Below are 22,307 nucleotides of genomic sequence, written 5' to 3' on the forward strand. Positions count from 1 at the left end.
TTTATAAGATGTCTGTCTTTGAAAAGTTTCTTATCGGTTATACTTCCTGTCCAAATAGAAAGTTCAGGTTCTCCTACTTTCTTTTAAGAGTATAGTAACCACTAGATCCCATCAGAGCGCCTACTACCGGGCAGTTATGATCATCGTTCTACTTGACAATACAATATCGATCAGAACATTTATTTCTTTATGAGTAACCTCTGAGTTCCCAGTAACCTCTATATGTTCGGAATAGTATACATACGTATAAATAGTTGATGATGTGCATACCTTCAACTCACTTTGCCCAACTGTCAAATCGGAAAATGTTGTGTGGGCAGAAAATATGTACACCGTATACCATACATTCATCTAACTGACTTCGTTAAACAAATAAATCACGTTAGTGTGCTCTGTACAGAAGGAGCATGCTATACAATATGTGTAACTCATTGAGAAAGCATCACCATATGGTCCAAGTAACTAGTTTGCTGGCAGTGGTGAATACTTTTTACAGGGAAATAAGCAAAAATCATTTTCTGTATTAACAGTAAAAGTAGATCGACTGTTTGGTCATGCTCGGTTTAAAAAAGAGGTTTGTTTTCTTTCTCTTTTTTTTCATACAGCTTGGATTTTTCTCGTCACGATATGGTTGAAATATTGCCGATGTGACGATAAATTGTAACTCACTCACTCATACAGCTGGGAACTAGTTTGTGTTCTGATACAAATCGCCTCCCTTCGCCAAACTATTCATCATTTCTTTACACTTCTACTTGTTCCTACATAATGGTCCTCCCTCTCGACTTGCTTAAACATTTATGTGGAATGTTCATGGCTGCTAGTTGCACATACTTGCTACAATGCCTGACGTTTTTCAGACAAAACTGAGAGGTGTGGGCATCCATGTGTAAACACTTATATTCCAACATAACGCCCAGTAATACATTAATTTCCTCAACAAAAACAGAGCTATACTGAGTCAAAAAAGAAACTTCACAATCTTTCTTTAGGGCACTTTAAAAGAACAAGAGATGGTAAGATGGTTAAATTGGTATTATTTCATATCTGAGATCTGTGTGATGTACTCGATGCACTAACAGTGTCATGATCAGTTCCATTAGGCAACACCGCCGTTCCAAAACATGGGTATACAGAATGTCAAATCACAAGAATAAAAATGCGAAATTTCTCAGTTCAATATCGTGTATGGCCGCCCCACGATAGGGATCCCATTTCGGATACATAGATGTATCATCAGAGAAAAATTATTCATTATTTTTCAAATTACATTTTGTGAAGTTTCTTTTTTGACTCAGTATATATTATAATGCACACTGGGCCAGCAATATATCCATTTCCGTCACAATAGTTTGCATACCCGTAAGATGCGGTTGCCAGAAACCAATCTAAAAGTAACTCATAGTTCACAATTAGGGTTCATCAAGTCATGAAAATATTCACCTAGTAGCAATAGTGGTCAGACTTTCAAAATAGGCATAAGCATGGTTATCCAGGTTAGTCGCGTAATGTCAATTAAGACTCGTGTTCTTAAGTAAATACATTCTGGAAAGTCCTGTGTCATGTTGTAATGGTCTAAAACAGCTTGGGGCGGTGGGTAGCCTTGTGGTTAAAGCGTTCGCCCGTCACGCCGAATACCCGGGTTCGATTCCCTACATGGGAACAATGTGTGAACCCCATTTCTGGTGTCCCTCGCCGTGATATTGCTGGAAAATAGCTAAAAGAACTCACTCTAAAGCACCTTAACGTTCCAGAAAACACATAACGCAAAATCGCAACATATAGTAACGTCCACACTACCACTTACATTATAGTTTAAATCATTTCTGACAACTTATCATTGTTAAACCAACGTTATGGACTTCAACTGAATTTCAACACACAAAAAAATTGGTAAAACAATTACACTGTTTCATAATAAATCACATTAGAGACAGTGCTATAATGCACCGGATTTCTAAGATGCAAACATCAGGGGTCATGATTGTTCTACCCCAACATATCACCAATGTTAAAACGACTGAGACCACAGGACTAATCTTCTTTTTTTTCTTTCAATGGTGTAGAAAACAAAACAAAACAAATCCAGTGCCCTCAACCACCGGAATCCCTTATTCCACCTCACAGGGACGAATCCCACGCAAAACGGGTTGCCCAATTCGGCAACCTTTTACGACAAGCAATGGGAAGCCGATGATTAGCATTACCCAAAACTGGATGTTGGTCTTCACATTGAACCCATGTGGGGGAATCGAATCCGGGTCTTCGGCGTGATGCGCGAACGCTTCAACCACTAGGCTACCCCATCGCCCCAGGTGCAAAGTGTTGACAACATTGGATGAAATAACAATGAACCAACTGACAGACAGACAGTTTATTCTGTAAAAAAGGCCATAGGCCCATAAACAGGCAATGCTTGGTTGCATGAATAACACATAATAATAACGACTATACAATAATAATACAGTTGATTTGTTATGCACCAAAACACCAGGCACGTTGTGTCTGCTCATGGCGCTACACAAAATGAAAATACACTGCAGTAGATGTGCTATATTTTCACTGGTATATCAATCTTTCTAGAACTTTTGGAAGAGATGAGTCTTTAGGCAGTTTTTAAAGATTGCCAATTATTGGGATTTCTTTATTTCCAAGGGAGGATCGTTCCACAGAGTCGGGGCCATGTGAGCAAATGATCTCTGTCCAAGCTTTTTGAGGCGAGTTTTGGGTACTTTAAGAAGTAACAGATCAGCAGATCTAAGTGTCCGAGAAGGTTCATATTTCTCAATCCATTATGTCAGATAGGCAGGAGCTGTTTGACTGACACATTTATATGACAAGGCGAGAATCTTGTATTGGACACGAGCTTGGACTGGGAGCCAGTGTAGGGAAGTTAGCACTGGTGTTATATGTCCACACTTCCTAGTTCGGTCATCCATTGATAGATTGTTGTCGATGAAATATTGTCAATAAAGGATGTTACAGTCATGGGCGTTATAGGCCGTGATATTTTACTGGTAATGATTTGTGATTATGAAACTTTGCCGAACATCAGGCACTCATGTTGCCTTCATCAGATGATAGCAAACCTGTATGTCTCTCATGTGCTTTTGGTGAACCATAGTGTAGATGCAGAGAAATATTGTATGAATATGACATGGTTATCTCCCCGTCCCCACCCACCATCGAATGTGACCAAGGCCGATTTTGCAGTGTAACTAAGGCTTTCCAACTAGACCATGTTGTCAAAGATGCTTTTAATCATTACATGGTTTTTTATGGTTAGATCTGCCATGCTGTGTGACAGCACATCTTACAGAATGTGATCATATCCATGCGAAACACATTATCACTATCATAATTCTCAACTGAGACATCAGCTCCTCTCTCTAACAGTAAGTCAAACACACCTCTATCCTCTAGTTCTGTTGCAAGCATAACTGGAGTATACCCGTCATTCCCCTTACTATTTATGTCAACAACATTTAGGTTTAGAATATACTTTACTGTGTTCTGATCTCCTCCTTGACAGGCCAAATGAAGGATGTTGTCACCATTTTCATTTACTGTCGACAGATTAGCTCCACCTTTCACAAGATACTCAAGTACTGCTGAGTGGCCGTGAACAGCTGCTATGGACACTGGGGTTGTCCCGTCAGAGGCTTTAGTGTTTAAGTCCACTATGTTTTGTTTTAATACATACTTCACTATGTCTATATTTCCTCCTACACAGGCCGAATGAAGGATGTTGTCACCATCGTCATCTTCTACCGACAGATCAGCGCCATTTTTCACAAGATACTCAAATAATGTTGAATGGCCGTAAACAGCTGCTATCAGTGCTGGTGTTCCCCCGTCAGCCCGCCTACTGTTTATGTCCACTATGTTTTGTTTGAAGACATGTTTCACTATGTCCATATTTCCTCTTCGACAGGCCGAATGAAGGGTGTTGTAACCATAGTCATCTTCTACCGACAGATCCGCTCCACGTTTCACAAGATACTCAAATAATGTTGAATGGCCGTAAGCAGCTGCTATCAATGCTGGTGTTCTCCCGTCAGCCCCTCTACTGTTTATGTCCACTATGTTTTGTTTGAGGACATACTTGACTATGTCCAAATATCCTCCTTGACAGGTCAAATGAAGGACGCTGTTCCCCAATGTATCTACTGCCAACAGATCAGCTCCCATTTCCACAAGATTTTCAAATGCAGCCCTATTCCCAAATGCGGCTGCCAGTAACACTGGTGTCATGCCTCCTCCTTTACTGTTTATGTCCACCACATTGAGTTTGATTATATATTTAACAATCTCCTCACCCCCACCTCGGCAGGACAGATGAAGAATATTCTCAGCGTCATTATCCAACAATGAGAGATCAGCTCCCATTTCTACAAGGAAAACAAACACTCCACTCAGTCCGAACAATGCAGCCAGCATGATTGGTGTATTCCCATGAAAGTCTCTGCTTTCAATGTCAATGGTGTTCATTGAATAGATGTACTTCACTATCTCCAAGTGTCCCTCCTTGGAGGCAAGATGTAAGATACTGTTTTGATCATCATCCAACTGAGACAGATCAGAGCCTTGCTTCACGAGTAATTCAAGTATTTCTCTCTGTCCCTCCTTTACCGCTACCATTGCCGGTGTCCTGCCATACTTCTCCCTTGTATTGATGTTTGCAGTACCTTGTGACAATATGTGTTTCACTTGAATCAGGTCTCCATTTCTGCAGGCATCAATGAGAGGAGAGTTACCAGTGTTCTGATGTTGAGCTTGATGTCGTCCACCTGAAAGAAGGCATACATAAATGGTCAATCTCCCCATGTTGCTCATCATTTTGATAACAATACATGTTGGTAAGTACCTTTGACACAGGCAATTTGTCCAGCACATGTCTTCGGGCATCTCATCCTTTGGCACGTTTTGAAACCAGAGTCGCCAGTTCCGACCTGGAGACAGAAAGTGTTCTATATCAGTTGCATTGTCATCCTTATGCATGAATTGGGCTTAACCCTGGTAAGTGGACTCCTGCTATGTTGTTATCTTTCTACATCAACACACCCCATCCTAACCCTTCCTTTGTCATTATAATACATTGTTATCTTTGTACATTAATCCAATCTTATTGGCTTCGTAATTATATTGTTATCTTTGTACAATCTCCCACCTTGCATTGTGTAAAATATTTTAAGATATTTATACATATATATATATTCACCCTTTGCACTGACTCAGCATTCACCTGGTGGAGGAGCTAGAATAACCCTGCTCATTGCAATGAGAGAGGTCTGTAAATCATCGAGTCTGGACCAAACACTCCAGTGAGCATTGATCCCATTAATCGCAACTTACAGCAGGCATGGGTTGCTGAAAATGAATTTTAAATAGGATCTTCTTCACGATTTACAATAAGAAAGATTGTGCATTAACAATGTATATAAAGGAGATGATTGTAGTCATAATGTGCAAATCGTACATCTGAAAGATCCATAGTTGCAAAAAGAAATTCGGTCTCCAACATCATCATTTCCGGGTCCAAGAGTTGACAAATTTGGTTCTCAATGTTGTATTTGATACCAGGACCACCATACTGTATACACTTGATTAGACACAACTTGAAGCCAGTATTCGTAAAGGTTATAGACTCTACCAGCTGCAGTTGGCATATTAGCACTCCAAATACAAAACAAACTGTTACAAGGTGATAGGTCTTCAGTGTACACACTGTAATTGTCATGCTTGACGGTGTATGCAATATACACAACTAGCAGACCGGATCCAGTGACATACAGTGGCAACAATTTTGTCTCAAACCTCACCTTTTCTTCAGTAACATTATCTTGGGATGAACCATAATATCAAATTCAGTTAGCTTGAGTGCTCTAATCTCACCTTTAATATAAATAAATAATAAATAAATGGGCATTTTTATAGCGCCTAATCCATAAATCCTACGCTGAAACCTTTAGCTGATAGGTATTCAGTGCTGTTCAAATGAATTAATGATGTCAATGTCTGGTGAAGATAATTTTAATGGCGCGAACAAAAACTTACTTATACTTACCGACACTTGGAATAGTATTGGAATTGCTGGAAATGCTAAATCATGTTTACGTGTTTGTAATCATTTGGGTATATTTCCATGTTTACCTAGTTTCGGTATCTTTGCACGAGTTATAGAAATGTGTTTCCTGTTTACATCATTGTCTATACAAGTCCAATATCGTGACAGGTGTATTATTATTTCGTATATGCCAAGGGCGAGAAACGTCGAGAAACCTAATTAGTGACATTTCCTTGTGTGCACATACCATAAGGATTATTTTGCACAGTTTACCGTTTGAAACCGTATTTGAAACGTTTGAAGTAAATGAAATCTATCAAATTTCGACTGCCGTGATAGAAAGACGTTTACTTATCTTGAAGGTACGCCGTGCCTTAGCATTTAAAATTTAAAATTTATTCAAATTATGGACCATAGAATGGCGACGGAAATAATTCTCAGCTTTCTTCCGTGCCTTCCTAGCCTGTTTGCACTCACCCAAGTAGGTATTAATAAATTACATGAAATAAAACCCTACATTGGTTACACCTACTTGGGTTGTCAGTCCAGATATGAAGAGGTCATTATGCGACGATGTCGCATTGGCCACACTAGATATACTCACGAATATTTACTGAAAGGCGAGGATCCTCCGTTTTGCATCCCTTGTGATGAAAGAATCACAGTCAAGCATGTCCTGCTTGACTGTGTTGAATATTCCATCACAAGGGATAAGTTTTTTAATGTCAAAACATTGAAGGATCTTTTTTATAATGTTGGTTATCATTTGATAGTTGACTTTTTAAAAGAATTAGACTTGTTGACTGATTTGTAAATAGCTAAATATTTTTTGATTGGAAGTTTGAATTAGTAACTGAGATTGTTAGTGGCTGTATCCTCGAGGGGGGTTGAAGTACTGTAAAATTATTGTCCTCCTGAGAGGGTACGTAAGTCCCAAAACATTCAAAGTAAATTTCAACTTTCCGTTTTTTAATCGTAGAATATGTGTAATTTTATGTATGGCTAGGTATATCTCAATTGCTAACAGCTGAGGGGATGATGTAAATCCAGCTGGGGTCTATGCAGGAAGCAAATGTACTGTAAGTCCCCATGGTCCCTAGTATGGTGATCTACCTTCAGTTGTTGGCGATCTATGGCCCATTTTTATATTGTGTTGTCCCCTATAGTTTAAATTTTTTAGATTCAGTTACTAGTTTTACATATATATCTGTGATATTCTGGTTGTTTTGCTGTCCTTCGTCGGCAGGTTTTTTGTAGTATACATGTATATCAAATGTTCTCGTCACGATATGGCTGGGATATTGCCGATGTGACGTTAAATATTAACTCACACACTCACACATTGTTGAACCATGGTTTTCGTATGTGTGGAATTGCAGAGGATTTGGGGATACACTCATCAGCAATGTTGATTAGGTCGTCAGAGAAATCCTTTATAGGATCAGGACTTTCTATAAAATGTTCAGGTTTAAGTCTGCTACAACACAGAGCTTCATACAAAGGCCAGTTAGCCTTCGGTGTAATATCAGATGGGTTCACAGGTGTTAGAATTGTAGGAAAATGGTCACTTCCACACAGGTCATCGTGAACTGACCATTCAAATTCATTCAGTAGGTTTGAATCCGTGATTGATAAATCAAGCGCTGAATAAGTTCCAGTGCCAGGATGTAAATAGGTGTTGGAACCGTCATTGTATATGCATAAATCATTATCTGAACAGAACTCTTCTAACAGTTTACCTTAAGCATTAGTAGTTGTACCACCCCAAAGTGGGTTGTGACCATTTAAGTCCCCCCATAATAATACAGGGTTTTGGCAGTTGGTTATATAGAGTTTGAAGATCAGTTTTCTGAATGACTGAAGATGGTGAGATATACAAAGAACATAATGGGAATGCAACGTGTAAAGTGAGTCGCACTGCAACTGCTTGAAGATTAGAAGTAAGTGTTATAGGGCTATGGATAACATTCTGTTTGACTAGTATTGAAGAACCTCCAGTGGCCCTGTCACCCGGAGGTGAGAAATAATGATAAGCATAGACATGACGTAGGTCAAAAGGATCTGCCTGCTTTAAATAAGTCTCCTGCAAACAGAATGCTGACGGCATGCAATCCTGGACTAATAACAGTAATTCATTATAATTATGCCTCAGTCCTCTGCAATTCCACTGTACAATATTATTGGAATAAACTATCTTTTCGGCGGATTTATTGGGGATCTACCCCTCACCGTTTTGGAGCGCGACAAGCTGTGTGCCCTATATTGGACGTTTTCGGACACGTCCATGTCCTCAAGTGATCCATATTTGTTGTAAAGTTTAATTTTATTTTCAGACCCTTTTGGGGCTCTGCCACTTTGTTTTTTTGAATAATCAGGCTTAGGTTTATTCTTGCCTTTAGTAATTTGATGGACATTAGATAGCGATTGAGACTTTGTGGTTGACTGAGAGGATGCGTCAGGATCAGGAACTTGCTCTGATTGGGTTTGAGACATGCCAGAAAGTGGCTCCGCTGTTTGAATCGATATTGCACATGAAAAAATCTGAGGAGAATCGGTTTTCACCCAAGTCAAATTTGTTTGGCAGCTGGAAGATGATTTAGGTATTTTAGGAGTTGTCTCAGATGGTTTTCTGGTTTTTGAAGCATATGTCTCTTGTTGGTCGTATCTTTGTACAAGTTGTTTCGCTTAAGCAAAACTAATATTTTGAGTAAATTTGAACCGGTTTATTTCCATCTGATGTCTCCAAATCGGACACTCTTTAGAGAAAGAGGGATGGTCTCCTGAACAATTGGTGAATTTTTTGTAAGTACTGTCACAATCTTCCGTTGTGTGTGTTTTCTCACCACAGTGAGCACACACAACAGACAATGTGCAGGTATTGACACCATGACCATACTTCTGGCACTTGAAGCATCTCAGTGGATTTGGTATGTATGTATCCACTTTGATGTGACAGTAACCAGCCTTTATTGACTTTGGAGCAGTCGGAGTGGAGAAAGAGAACAGATACGTATTGGTTAGATGGATTTCATCATTTGTCCGGGTTGTGAAGCGTTTAACATATATAACACCTTGTTCTTTCATCTCGGAGACAATATCTATTTCCAGCATGTCACTAAAACGTCTATCCCGGTCTCTAATTATGCCCTTGCTGGTGTTAAGCGTTCGGTGGGCAGAGACTGATACGGGAATGCCGACAAATGAGTCAGTTGACAGGAGGTTGGTAGCCTGTTGTTTTCTACCACATTCAACTAGAAGTGCACCTGTCCGCAAACGTCCCCTGCAATGCCTTGTATGCCTTTTGATACAGCAAAAGGGTTCAGCTTTAAATGTGTTTTGTCAACGGTCTCAATCACAATGAAACGTGGCCAGTAGTCAATGGATGTGGGCAGTCTTTGGTCGTTAACATCAGGATCAGTGTCAAGTGGACGTTTCTTTTTTGTAATGGGGGTTTCGTAAGCCATTGTTATTGTTGAATGGTTCATCATCCGAGCTCCCCACCCACCACGGATTATCACAAGGACAATGCTAAAAACAGGAGGGTTTCCAGCCTGCAGCACCAAGGATACCCGGGTGATATACGCAAGCAGAATAATACAAAAGTAAGTATTCCACCTGATTGGCCCATGAGCCACCGCCTTCTGGGCAAAAACATGAAAGTGTGTATTTGAAATTCTAAAAATTCGCCAAGACTTAAAAATAGTAGGTTACAATTTTCAAAATTTTGTGCAACATTACATATGTAATGCTCAGGGCTTGGCGTGATCAGCCGATTGGTTGAACCGGGCCCATTCAACCACCCGTCTAGGTGACGTTAGGGCCAAAGTGGTGTGTTGGGCAAAGGAACACTGTTCCTTGAACCAGTGCCCTCAACCACCAGAATCCCTTCCTCCACCGACACAGGGGCGCAACCCACGGCAAACGGGTTGGTGGACCAAATATACCCCCGGGTCCACAACGGGGGTTGAAGGAGCGCTTAGCGTGACCCAGCACCCACCACGAGGGGGTGGCTCTTCACGGGTGCCATTTAAAACTAGCATGTGACTCAAAAGTATATATCATTGAGGACATTACAATATTTAAAAAAGGCTATAGATCACCACCAACTGAAGGTTAGGACCATGGGGACTTACAGTGCTTTGCTACCTGCATGGACTCTAGCTGGATTTACACTATCCCTTTAGCCACTGGTAATTGTAGTGAGATCTAGCCACTATTTAAAACAACAACTATTAAAGTTTTGTAGATCGAAATTGACTTTTTTTTGGACACGTACCCACTGAGGAGCACAATGTTTTTACAATATTTTAACCACCTTCGAGGATGCAGCCACTGAGTTGCATCTTAAACTCCACAAACATTAAATGTCAACTACCTACATATTGTGACAATCTACTTATCATTTCAGTTTCTTTTAACAATACAAGGATTAAACGAGGAGCAACATGATAAAAAATATCCCGTGTGGGTAAAACTTTGTAATATTTATCTATTGTGATAGAAAAATCAATACAGTCAAGTTGGACATGCTTGATGTGATTCTTTTACCACAAGGATGAAAGTGGAGGATCCAGGCCTTTTAACAAATATTCCAGGGTATATCTTCAGTGGCCAATGCGACATCGTCTCATAATGACCTCTTCAAATCTGGACTGACAACCCAAGTAATTGTAACCGATGGTTGGTAAAATTTCAAGTAACTTATTCATTCCTACTTTGGAGTCCCACTTCATTGCATTAGATCGCGGATATAGGTTCTAATGACAGCTTTGTAATCAGAGTATGGGATCAGAAATGGTGTTACACTGAGTGCTACATTCGAAGCAAAACCGGTCATAGTGTTCCCAGTAATTCCACAACAACTGGGTAACCAACAGTCTGAAATTGTTTATATTTAGTTCAAGTTAAATATGTTTATTTGTAGAAAGGTCATATGACCCAAATGATATAACGTAAAGTTCTAGTTAGTTACATTCTTTAGTATATACATTCAAATACATGCTTATTGGAACTATTGTTTAACAAATCGTTTTCACAGTTGAGTAAAGACTTATCAGAATTAATGATTGTGAGCGAATCACTCTGAAGAGAATAATGCCGCTTCGGAAAAACATATCCTGTAACACGTTGACTAAAAACATCAACAACAACATCTCAATCCCCAACCCTTTGGCTTATCCAAACAAAACCACAGGCGTAACGCAATATTTTACATGATTGGCCCAACTTGGCCTCTTTCTCTGAAACAAAAGGACAACAACATATTATAAAATGGAAAGAATATCGTTGATGTTGCATTGTTAAAAAACGTATCCAATACTTAATACATTTAATATGATAAGAAACATAATGTGGACATCTTACACACTCCCCGTATGGTACAGCATTCGACGATTAATATCTAATGTGGAGAACGACAAAACTTCCTATCGCAAGTTTCAATATTACTCCTTACCTCCTAACCCAACATTTCAGCACCTTATTTTAGAAATGGTGTAGTCTTTTCTACAGATTAAAAATATAGCATCTTTTACTGAAAAATCAAAACGTCTCATTTTATATGCCATGGTGCTTTACTTGCTTGCTCCGCTAGTGTTTTAAAGACTCTAGTCTATATCAATTTAGGTGTTATCAATAAACCCAGTTCTTTATATGCGTTAACTATTTCCATAGGATTCCCATTAAAGAAGTGAGTGAGTGAGTTAAGATTTGAAGTCACATCGGCAATATTTCAGCCATATCGTGACTAAAGCAAGTTATAAATATATCAACAATTTAATTATAATTATAAAATTCTGCCAACGAAGGACAGTAAAACAACTAGAATATCACAGATGTATGTAAAACTAGTAATTAAATCTAAAACGTTATAACTATAGGGGAAAACAATACAGTATAAAAATGGACAATAAATCGCCAATAACTGAAGGTAGATCACCATACCAGGGACCATGGGGACTTACATTACTTTTGCTACCTGCATGGACCCTAGTTGGATTTACACCATCCCTTCAGCCATTGGCGACAGAAGAGAAACCTAGCCATAAATTAAAAGCACACATATTCTACGATTAAAAACCTGGTACACTTAAATTGACTAAATGTTTTGGGACTTACGTACCCTCTCAGGAGGACAATAATTTTACAATACTTCAACCCCCTTTGAGGGTACAGCCACTTACAATCTCAGTTACTAATTTAAATTACCAATAATAAAATATTTATCTATTTACAGATCAGTTAACAAATCTAATCAGATCACGGATGTAGGTTCTAATGCAAGTTTTGTAATCAGAGTAAGGAATAAGAAGTGGTGTCACAGATTTGTTGAGTGCTGCCTTGACAGCAAGATCGGCCATTGTATTCCCAGAAATGCCAACGTGGCTAGGTAACCAACAAAATACGATGTCGCATTGGCCAGTAGCAAGTTCATTGTACAATTCAATAATTTGTAATAAAAGTGGATGTTAGCAAGAAAGATTTTTAATAGCCTGAAGACACGAAAGAGAATCTGAAAAGATGATATATTGTTTATATTTACGGTGTTTATCAATATATTTAAGAGCTGTTAGTATTGCGCTTGCTTCAGCTGTGAAAATTGAACTGTCATTGGGTAATCTGGAAGATATTGTTTTGGACCCAATGACAGTGGCACAAGCAACCGCGCCACCATCCTTGGATCCATCTGTGAATAAGGATTGGTATGTATTATATTTACTTTTTGTTTCCGATTTTTTAAATGTTGTAAGTGTTAAGTCAACTTCTGGTCTAACTAACTGCCAAGGAGGAGAAGAAAGAAGACGGGAAGGAGCTATATTTTCCAGCTCAATGCCGGCAGCAGCAATAAATGGCTTAATTCTGAGTCCAAGAGGCGGAACAAGAGAAGGTTTTTTGTTATACAAATCCTCATAAAGAGGATTAAAGACACAGTTAAATGCAGGATTAGACTCGTTAGAATATAATTTTGTAATATATTGTAAAGATAATTTTATACGTCGTTGGTTAAGAGAAGGTCCATCTGCCTCGACGTAAAGACTGTCAACAGGAGAGGTTCTAAAAGACCCAAGACAAAGTCTTAGACCCTGGTGGTGGATAGAATCAAGTAGTTTGAGGTTGCTTCTACAGGCCCCACTCATACGATGGAGCCATAATCAAGCTTCGAGCGGACAAGTGATCTGTAAAGGTGAAGGAGCGTAGCTTGATCCCCTCCCCACCTTGAATTAGACACGACTTTCAATAAATCGAGTGCCTTCAGGCATTTAGTTTTTAGAGATTTGATATGAGGAAGAAAAGATAAATGGGAATCGAAAATAAGACCTAAGAACTTGACCTCTTTTACAACCTTGATGGGAGTGCCATTTAAAAACAGTTCTGGGTCTTTATGTGGTTTATATTTACGGCAGAAATGTATGCAATTGGTTTTTGATTTAGAAAATTTAAAGCCGTTTTCAAGACACCATTTATTTATTTTGTTTAAACACAGCTGTAGTTGCCGTTCAATGGTATGCATATTCTTACCGCGACAAGAAATATTAAAATCATCCACAAAAAGTGATCCATCGATAGAATCATTTAAAACCTTGGGTAAACTGTTGATCTTAATGCTAAACAATGTGACAGACAAAATACTGCCTTGTGGTACACCCTGATCCTGATTATAATGATCAGACAGGTTTGAACCCACTCGGACTTGAAATTGCCTGTCTGTTAAAAACTGTGAAGTAAAAAGAGGTAAACGACCCCTCAAACCAAAATCATGTAAATCCTTTGAAATGCCATGCTTCCAGGTGGTATCGTACGCTTTCTCGAGATCAAAGAATATCGAGACAGCATGTTGTTTATTTACTATTGCATTTTTGACAAAGGATTCTAAACGTACCAAATGATCAATGGTACTACGATTTTTCCTGAAACCACATTGAATATTTGTAATAAGGTTATTGGTTTCAAAATACCATGTTAATCGATTGTTTACCATTCGTTCCATGGTTTTGCAGACACAACTCGTTAAAGAGATTGGTCTGTAATTAGACGGATCAGTATGATCCCGGCCAGGTTTTGGAATGGGGACTACAATGGCATTACGCCAGGAAGTTGGGAAATTCCCTGTAGTCCATATCGTATCAAATATATTGAGCAGTGTTTCCAAACACGATTCGGGCAAATGCTTTAGGAGCTGATAGTGGATATCATCAGCCCCTGTAACTGTATCATGAGCTTGCTCAAGAGCGGTGTGTAGCTCATGGAGTGAAAATAATTCATTATAATCTTCACCACTGTCGGAGTTAAAATTGATTCTTTTCTTCTCCTGTTGTTTCTGGTGTATTTGAAACTCAGGGACATAATTTGATGATGAAGAATGTTTGGCAAGCGTTTCGCCAAGTTTATTTGCTATGTCAGTTTTATGAGTTAAGAGTCTATCACCATCCTTCAAATGGTGTACAGTAGATTTAGAACCTTTGCCCTTTATTCTTTGGACCATGTTCCACACCTTGGACATAGGTGTACGTGAATTTATTTTGGAAACATAGTTCCTCCAAGACTGACGCTTATTCTGTTTAAATGCGCGTCGAGCCTTGGTATTTAAAATTTTAACTTTGTCTAAATTATGGACTGTAGGATGTTTGCGAAAAAACTTTTCAGCTTTCTTCCTACTTTTTCTGGCCTGTTTACACTCATCAGTAAACCATGGCTTACGAATATGTGGAATTGCAGAGGACTTGGGGATAGTGTGGTCAGCAATGTCATTGAGCATATCGGAAAACAGCTGTATAGGATCTTCAATGTTCTGAAATAGGTCATACTTCAAGCGTTCAACACACAGAGTCTCATACAATGACCAATCAGCCCTGGCGAAGTTCCTTCTTGATAAAGGTGGATCATCACCAGGGTTAATTGTTTTGAGAATGGTTGGGAAGTGATCACTCCCACACAGGTCATCATGGACCATCCATTCAAATTCATTATATAACGTTGAGTCGGTGAGTGACAGATCCAGGGAAGAATACGTTCCCGTAGCTGGATGTAGGTAAGTGGCTGAGTCGTCATTGAAAATACATAAATTGTTATCAGAAATGAAGTCCTCAAGGATTTTACCTTTAGTATTAATGTGGGCACTTCCCCAAAGCGGGTTGTGTCCGTTAAGATCGTCCATGATGAGACACGGCTTCGGAAGTTGATCATACAGGTTTTGAAGATCTGATTGTTGAATAGTAGAAGAAGGGGGGATATACAAACTGCACAGTGTTAAGGCAATGCTCAAGGTCAGACGAACAGCGACAGCCTGGAGATTGGTATGAAGAGAAACAGGGCTATGGATTGGTACCAAAATTGAAGCACCTCCAGTTGCTCTTTCTCCTTGAGGAGAGAAACAGTGATAACCAATATATTGCCGTAAATTAAAAGTGTCTGTAGACTTTATATATGTCTCCTGAAGACATAATGCTGCCGGTCGAAAATCCTGTATCAGTAAGTGTATCTCATTGAAATTATTTTTCACACCTCTACAATTCCACTGAATTAAAGAGTTATAACTCATGTTGATGGTGGCAGTACTGGGGATCTACTTTTTCCAGTCCGAGGCGACTTGCCTCTGTTGCGTGCACGCGGATGAGGGGAGATATCCATATCTTCCAGTATCTCATATGCATTATGAACCTCAAGAGAGGAAACATGAGAAGATTCAACATTCTGGAGTGCTCTGATCTTTTTTAGTCTCTTTTTTTATTTGGCAGATAACTTTACTTTGTCAGGCTCAGTTTCTGGTTCAGTCTGAGACAAAGATGTAGAAACTGATTGATTTCTCTGGGGGGAGACATCAAGGATAACCTGTTTATCCTTGACCCACGAGATGTCAGTCTGGCACGATATTGAAGAAGTAACAATTCTAGGGGGTGGAGTTGAGGAAGAAATTGCTGCCGAGTAAGTTTTACCTGAAGAAGACGGAGCCGCTGTAGATTGGACAAGTAATTTGGCTTCTGAGTATGTGATGTTTTTTGGTATGCTTTATTTTCAAGATTTTTGACTCAAATTCAAAAGTTGGACAAGACTTGGAGGAAGCCATACGCTCTCCTTTGCAGTTAGCACATTTCACATCATGTGTGCACTCGGAGCTGTCATGTGCTCCACTGCAACGGCAACATACTGCCTCCTTGCCACGACAGAACTTGGCCCCATGACCAAACTTTTGACATTTGAAAGAAGGTAAATAGATAAGTATGCGTTTTCACAATATTGCCATCTTGAGTTTTCCTTGTGAAACGTTTTACCTGTGTTACACCTTGGTTTTTCAGTTCTGCAGCTATCTCCTCCTCGCTCATGTCAGTCAGACAACGAGCTAGATCCCTTACAATGCCTCTGCTCGAGTTCAGTGTCTTGTGCACTGAAACAACAACCTGTGTATTAACAAACTGCTGTAAACCAAGCAGATTGACAGATTGCTGCCTCCTTACACATTCCACTAAAATGGAACCGTTTCGAAGGCGTGTTACATTTTTCACTTCTCCACAGGCACTTTGAATGCCTTTGGAGGTAGCAAATGGATTTAATTTCAGGGGCTGTCCATCCGAAGATGATATCACAATGAACCGAGGCCAAGCATCTGTAATTTCAGAAGGAACATCATCATCCGATGAAGAAGAGTCTACATGACGACGTTTATTTGTCTTGCTAGAACCAGAAGAATTTGTTTGAGACATGGTTTGGTAATATAATTCAGCGTCCCTGCTCCCCACCCGCCACGGAGTGTCAACAAGGACGATGTCGCAGTGGAAGCCAGCCTGCAACAACAGGGATACAGAGATGTTATACTCCAGCAAATATAGACGTGAAAAGCTATGAGATCCAAAAGAATATGTGTCAGGCTGGTTCGGCCCATAACACTATTCCCAAGAAATATAGATTTCAGAGGTCTTTATAGCCAGATTGGCCCATGAGCCACCGCCTTCTGGCATGGCACTCTAGGCATTGTAATATTTCAACAATTTGTTTAATAGAATTCGGAAAAGCCAAACCACATAATCAAAGAAAAATGTGCAAAATTTCTTACCATGCACAGGGCACGGCGTGACCAGCCGATTGGTAGAACCGGGCCAGTTCTACCACCCGTCTAGGTGGTAGTAAGGGGCAAAGTGGTGTGTTGGGCAACAGGAACACCTGGTCCTGGTTCCAGTGCCCTCAACCACCAGCCTCCCGTCCTCCACCGACACAGGGGCGCAACCCACGGCAAACGGGTTGGTGGACCAAATATCCCCCCGGGTCCACAACGAGGGGTTTAAGGGCGCTTAGCGTTACCCAGCACCCACCACGAGGAGGTGGCCCTTCATGGGTGCCCCATTAAAGAAGACTTGTTCATGTTTTAACAGAAGCCCACCCATTTAAAAGACAATTATTTTACTTTTAGCTAAATTGATATCCATACCCTACCTATAAGAATAATTATGTAGAGCATCCAATCGTCTTTACACTTTTACAACACTATCTGCAATAAGTATCAAATCATGAGCAAACAACAAAGCATTACGGTTCAACACTTCATTGGATATAAAAATACCATCACAATTAAATGGGCTTTGCAAATCACACACAGGTCCATTTATGAACAGCGAAACCAACACTGGGCTTAATGTACATCCTTGTCTGAGTGAGTGAGTGAGTTAAAATAAAATCGTCACATCGGCAATATTTCAGCCATATCGAGACGAGAACAATTAATTTTATACATAGTAATTAATGGTAAATTATAAAAACCTGTCAATTAAGGACAGTAAAATAACTAGTTTATCACAGATTCGAATTTAAAACTAGTAATTAGATCTAAAACAGTTTAACTATAGATGACAATACAATATGAAAACAGGCTATATATTGCCAACAACTGAAGGTAGATCACCATACTAGGGACCATGGGGACTTACGGTACATTTGCTTCCTGCATGGACCCTAGCTGGATTTACACCATCCCTTCAGCTGTTAGCAATTTAGGAAATATAGCCATACATTAAAAACGTGGAAAGTTTTAATTTACTTTGAATGTTTTGGGACTTACGTATCCTCTCAGGAGGACAATACTTTTACAGTACTTTAACCCCCTTTGAGGATACAGCCACTCAGAATCGAAGTTACTAATATAAACTTCTAAGCATAAAATATATATCTATTTACAAATCATTCAACAAATCTAATTCTTTCAAAATGCAATAATTAAATGAGAACTTATGTTATTTAACTCATTAAGCCCGAGAGACACCTCACTACTCTACACCTGGAACCTCTTGTTGATTGCTCGGCTCACTGTTGCGAGGCTAATTAGTGCTGTTCACACCTGATCAGGGATGACAGGAAACTGTCTAGTCGTACAATCAAGCTCTGATTGTTTAATTGTGTCGTAAAGATGTAAGTTAAAAGAAAGCAGGTGTAAATACATATCATGTATTGCAACGTTTTATGTAAGTTTCTCCTGTAGACCTTTGGCGGCTTGTACATTTATATTTTATCAACATATGTATGTATTTTTTGTATGTAAGAGATGAGACATACATAAACAAATTCTTTCTTTATATCATTGTGTGAGGTTTTATTTGACAAAGCATCTATGACAATGACAGACTGTAAAGAAGAATTTACTTACATGTTTCATAATCTTGTACGATATTAGCGTTTTGCCGATACATTTCTAGTGTATACTGAATATTTTAAGGAAAGTACTCTTACGCTAGTCTGTGACTAACATAGAGCACATTCATAGCTTTGCACTTTGTTTCATCTAGATGTAATGCAAAAAACATACGTTATCATACGAACACACATATAAAATTTGTATAATACATATTCCTAGTATAGACATAAAGCAAAGAGTCACGTGCTAGGGCTTCATCAATTTTTTCAACATGCGCGTAACTACATAATATATGCATTCTACCGGAGGCTGTTATTTCAAGGTCGAAAGGCTTTGTACTGGCCAATGCGACATTGTCTTTTGTTGGTTACCAAGTCACGTTGGCATTTCTGGGAACACAATGGCCGATCTTGCTGCCAAGGCAGCACTCAATAAATCTGTGACACCACTTCTTATTCCATACTCTGATTACAAAGCTAGCATTAGAACTTACATCCGCGATCTGATGCAGAAGAAGTGGGACACCCAAGTAGGTATCAATAAATTACATGAAATAAAACCTTACATTCGTTACACTTACTTGGGTTGTCAGTCCAGATTTGAAGAGGTCATCATACGACGATGTCGTATTGGCCACGAAAGATATACTCACGAGTACCTATTAAAAGGTGAGGATCCTCCGTTTTGTATCCCTTGTGATGAAAGAATCACGGTCAAGCATGTCCTGCTTGACTGTGTTGAATATTCCATCACAAGGGATATCTATTTCAAATCACAAACTATGAAGGATCTTTTTAGTAATACAAGTTCTCATTTAATTATTGCATTTAAAAAAAAAATAGACTTGTTAACTGATTTGTAAATAGATACATTTGGTAGTTTAGATTAGTAACTGAGATTGTTAGTGGCTGTACCCTCAAAGGGGGTTGAAGTAGCGTAAAATTAGTGTCCTCCTGAGTGGGTACGTAAGTCACACATTATGATGAACGCGTTAGTACATTAGACATAAAATCTATCAACTATGTGAATAACATAATAACTTTATACATATGACACAATGATAATGTTCATACCCTGTGCGTGACACTGGGGTGTAGAAGAGCCATGTCGTCAAGATGAATATACTGCTGCTACAAGAACAAGCAAACCAAAGTCTCAATTTTCTAAATATGTATATATACAAATCACAACAATCAGTAGCTATGGTTTAGTACTGATGTAACTATGTGTAAGCTATATCAGGTCATACTTATAATCATTCACACCTTCAACCATTCTGCATCGTACCTATAATGTAAATCAAGTGCGTTATGGTTATAATGCACAGTAAATAACCTATGCATAAACGTCATTGAAAATTTACAAATAAACAAAGTAGCATATTTTTAAGCATGAGTGCTTTTTACTATATCACTGCAAGATAGTTTACTTACCTCCGCATAATATACTGAGTCAAAAAAGAAACTTCACAAATGTAATTTGAAAAATAATGAATAATTGTTCTCTGATGATACATCTATCTATCCGAAATGGGATCCCTATCTTTGGACTCTAGAAAAACGTTAGCAAAACCCACTCAAACCCATCCATTCGTCGTGCAAATGACGTTAGTGCCAAATCAGGTTTTGCACGTGCAGTCGATCACGTGATCTTCGCATCGAAGTTTTCTTCATATGCACGTGTTTGCATTGGCCTCAAGAATTGAAAAAACACTTTTAAACCACAGTTCTAACGGTACTTGAAATGCCACGATTGTCAAATGTGCAACGTGAACGTGCCGTTGGCATGTTGCAAGCGGGAAGATCAGTTATTGACGTCGCAAGAGCAATGGGATGCAGCCGTCGTACTGTGTATGACTTGCGAGGTCGTCTACAACACACTGGCACCACTTCTGATCGCCCATGGTCGGGTCGTCCACGTTTGACGCCACGAGCAGAAGACCGTCAAATCGTCCTACGTCACCTACGTGACAGATTTCTGCCGGCTACACGAACCAGGGCTGAGATGTTTAGAGGTCGACTGTCCTCACAGACCATTCGAAATCGGTTGCGGGCTGCCAATCTCCATTCTCGACGTGCATATCGTGGGCCAATATTGACGCCGTTTCATCAACGTCAACGTCTGCTGTGGGCCCAACGTCACCTCCTATAGACCCAGAGAGACTGGAATCGAGTCGTCTTTAGCGATGAATCCAGGTTTACCCTCAGATTCGCGGACGGCAGGCATAGAGTCTGGAGACGACGTCGTGAACGGTATGCACAATGTTGTGTACAGGAAGTCGACAGATTCGGGGGCGGAAGTTGCATGGTGTGGGGTGCTTTCTGTGGGAACAACCGTTCCCGACTTCTGGTCATCCGTGGAAACCTCACAGCTGATGCTTACCGCGACCAGGCGCTCACCCCTGAACTCGTTCCTTTCATGGCGGCTCATGGCCCAGGTCTACAGTTCCAGCATGATAATGCTCGGCCGCATACCGCGATGTTGACACGAAATTTCCTTCAAAACGCTGGAATCAACGTCATGGACTGGCCATCGAGGTCCCCTGACCTTAATCCAATAGAGCACGTTTGGTATGCACTTGGGAGAAGGCTTCGTGGTCTTAGGAACCAACCTCAGAATTTGCAGGAATTTGGCGCTGCCTTGCAAGAGCAATGGCGCAGAATCCCAAACCACGTGTTCACAAGCATCAGGCAGTCGATGAGGAGACGGTGTTTGGCAGTGGTGAATGCGCGGGGCGGCCATACACGATATCGAACTGAGAAATTTCGCATTTTTATTCTTTTGACTTGACATTCTGTATACCCATGTTTTGGAACAGCGGTGTAGCCTAATGGAACTGATTATGGCACTGTCAGTGTATCGAGTACATCACACAGATCTCAGCAATGAAATAATACCAATTTAACCATCTTACCATCTCTTGTTCTTTTATAGTGCCCTGAAGAAAGAATGTGAAGTTTCTTTTTTGACTCAGTATATTTACAATTGCACAAATATACTTTAACCTATGTTTTTATCATGAAGAACATTTAATTAGCACTAATAACATTGTAATTTAGTACAACATATATAAAATACTTGAAATATTGTTTCTACCTTTAGATCTGACGTGTTAGTTGTTTGTGCTCTGAACTGCGATCGGATTGAAGTGAAGTGCAATGGCTGACGTGCAAGTAGTGTTTAGTGCTTTAAAAGAAACAATCGACACAAGGGGCCAAGCAAGTCAAAGGGCACAACACAAGCGATGACACAATCTCTTGACACCCCTTATACCCGTAATGGACTAGGCAAGATCTAAAAATAACCATAGACTAACGCTTAAAAATGATACTGCTTGCGTTAAAACTATGAACAATGACAACTTCAAATGAACCAAATCTTACATGACTTCATACCTGCCACATTAGAAATTATTGAATTGCACAATGAACTTGCTACTGGCCAATGCAATAACGTCTTCTGTTGGTTACCCAGCCACGTTGGCATTTCTGGGAACACAATGGCCGAACTTGCTGCTAAGGCAGCACTCAACAAATCTATGACACCACTTCTTATACCATACTCTGATTACAAAGCTGCTATTAGATTTTATATCCGTGATCTGATGCAAAAGAAGTGGGACAC

The 22,307-nt window shown here is 39.7% G+C and overlaps 1 protein-coding gene across 1 annotated transcript in view; it reads right to left on the reverse strand.

Moving 5' to 3' along the window:
* Nucleotides 1-22,307, reverse strand: part of LOC124285268 (ankyrin-1-like) — a 45,525-nt gene that overhangs the window by 16,069 nt on the left and 7,149 nt on the right. Inside the window, exon 5 of the mRNA XM_046721464.1 lies at nucleotides 3,318-4,790. Coding sequence (XP_046577420.1) covers nucleotides 3,318-4,790 — 1,473 coding nt within the window. The remainder of the gene's footprint in view (nucleotides 1-3,317; nucleotides 4,791-22,307) is intronic.

Source organism: Haliotis rubra, unplaced genomic scaffold (genome assembly GCF_003918875.1).
Source record: "Haliotis rubra isolate DU_JTF1 unplaced genomic scaffold, ASM391887v1 Scf357, whole genome shotgun sequence".
Taxonomy (NCBI): Eukaryota; Metazoa; Mollusca; class Gastropoda; order Lepetellida; family Haliotidae; genus Haliotis; species Haliotis rubra.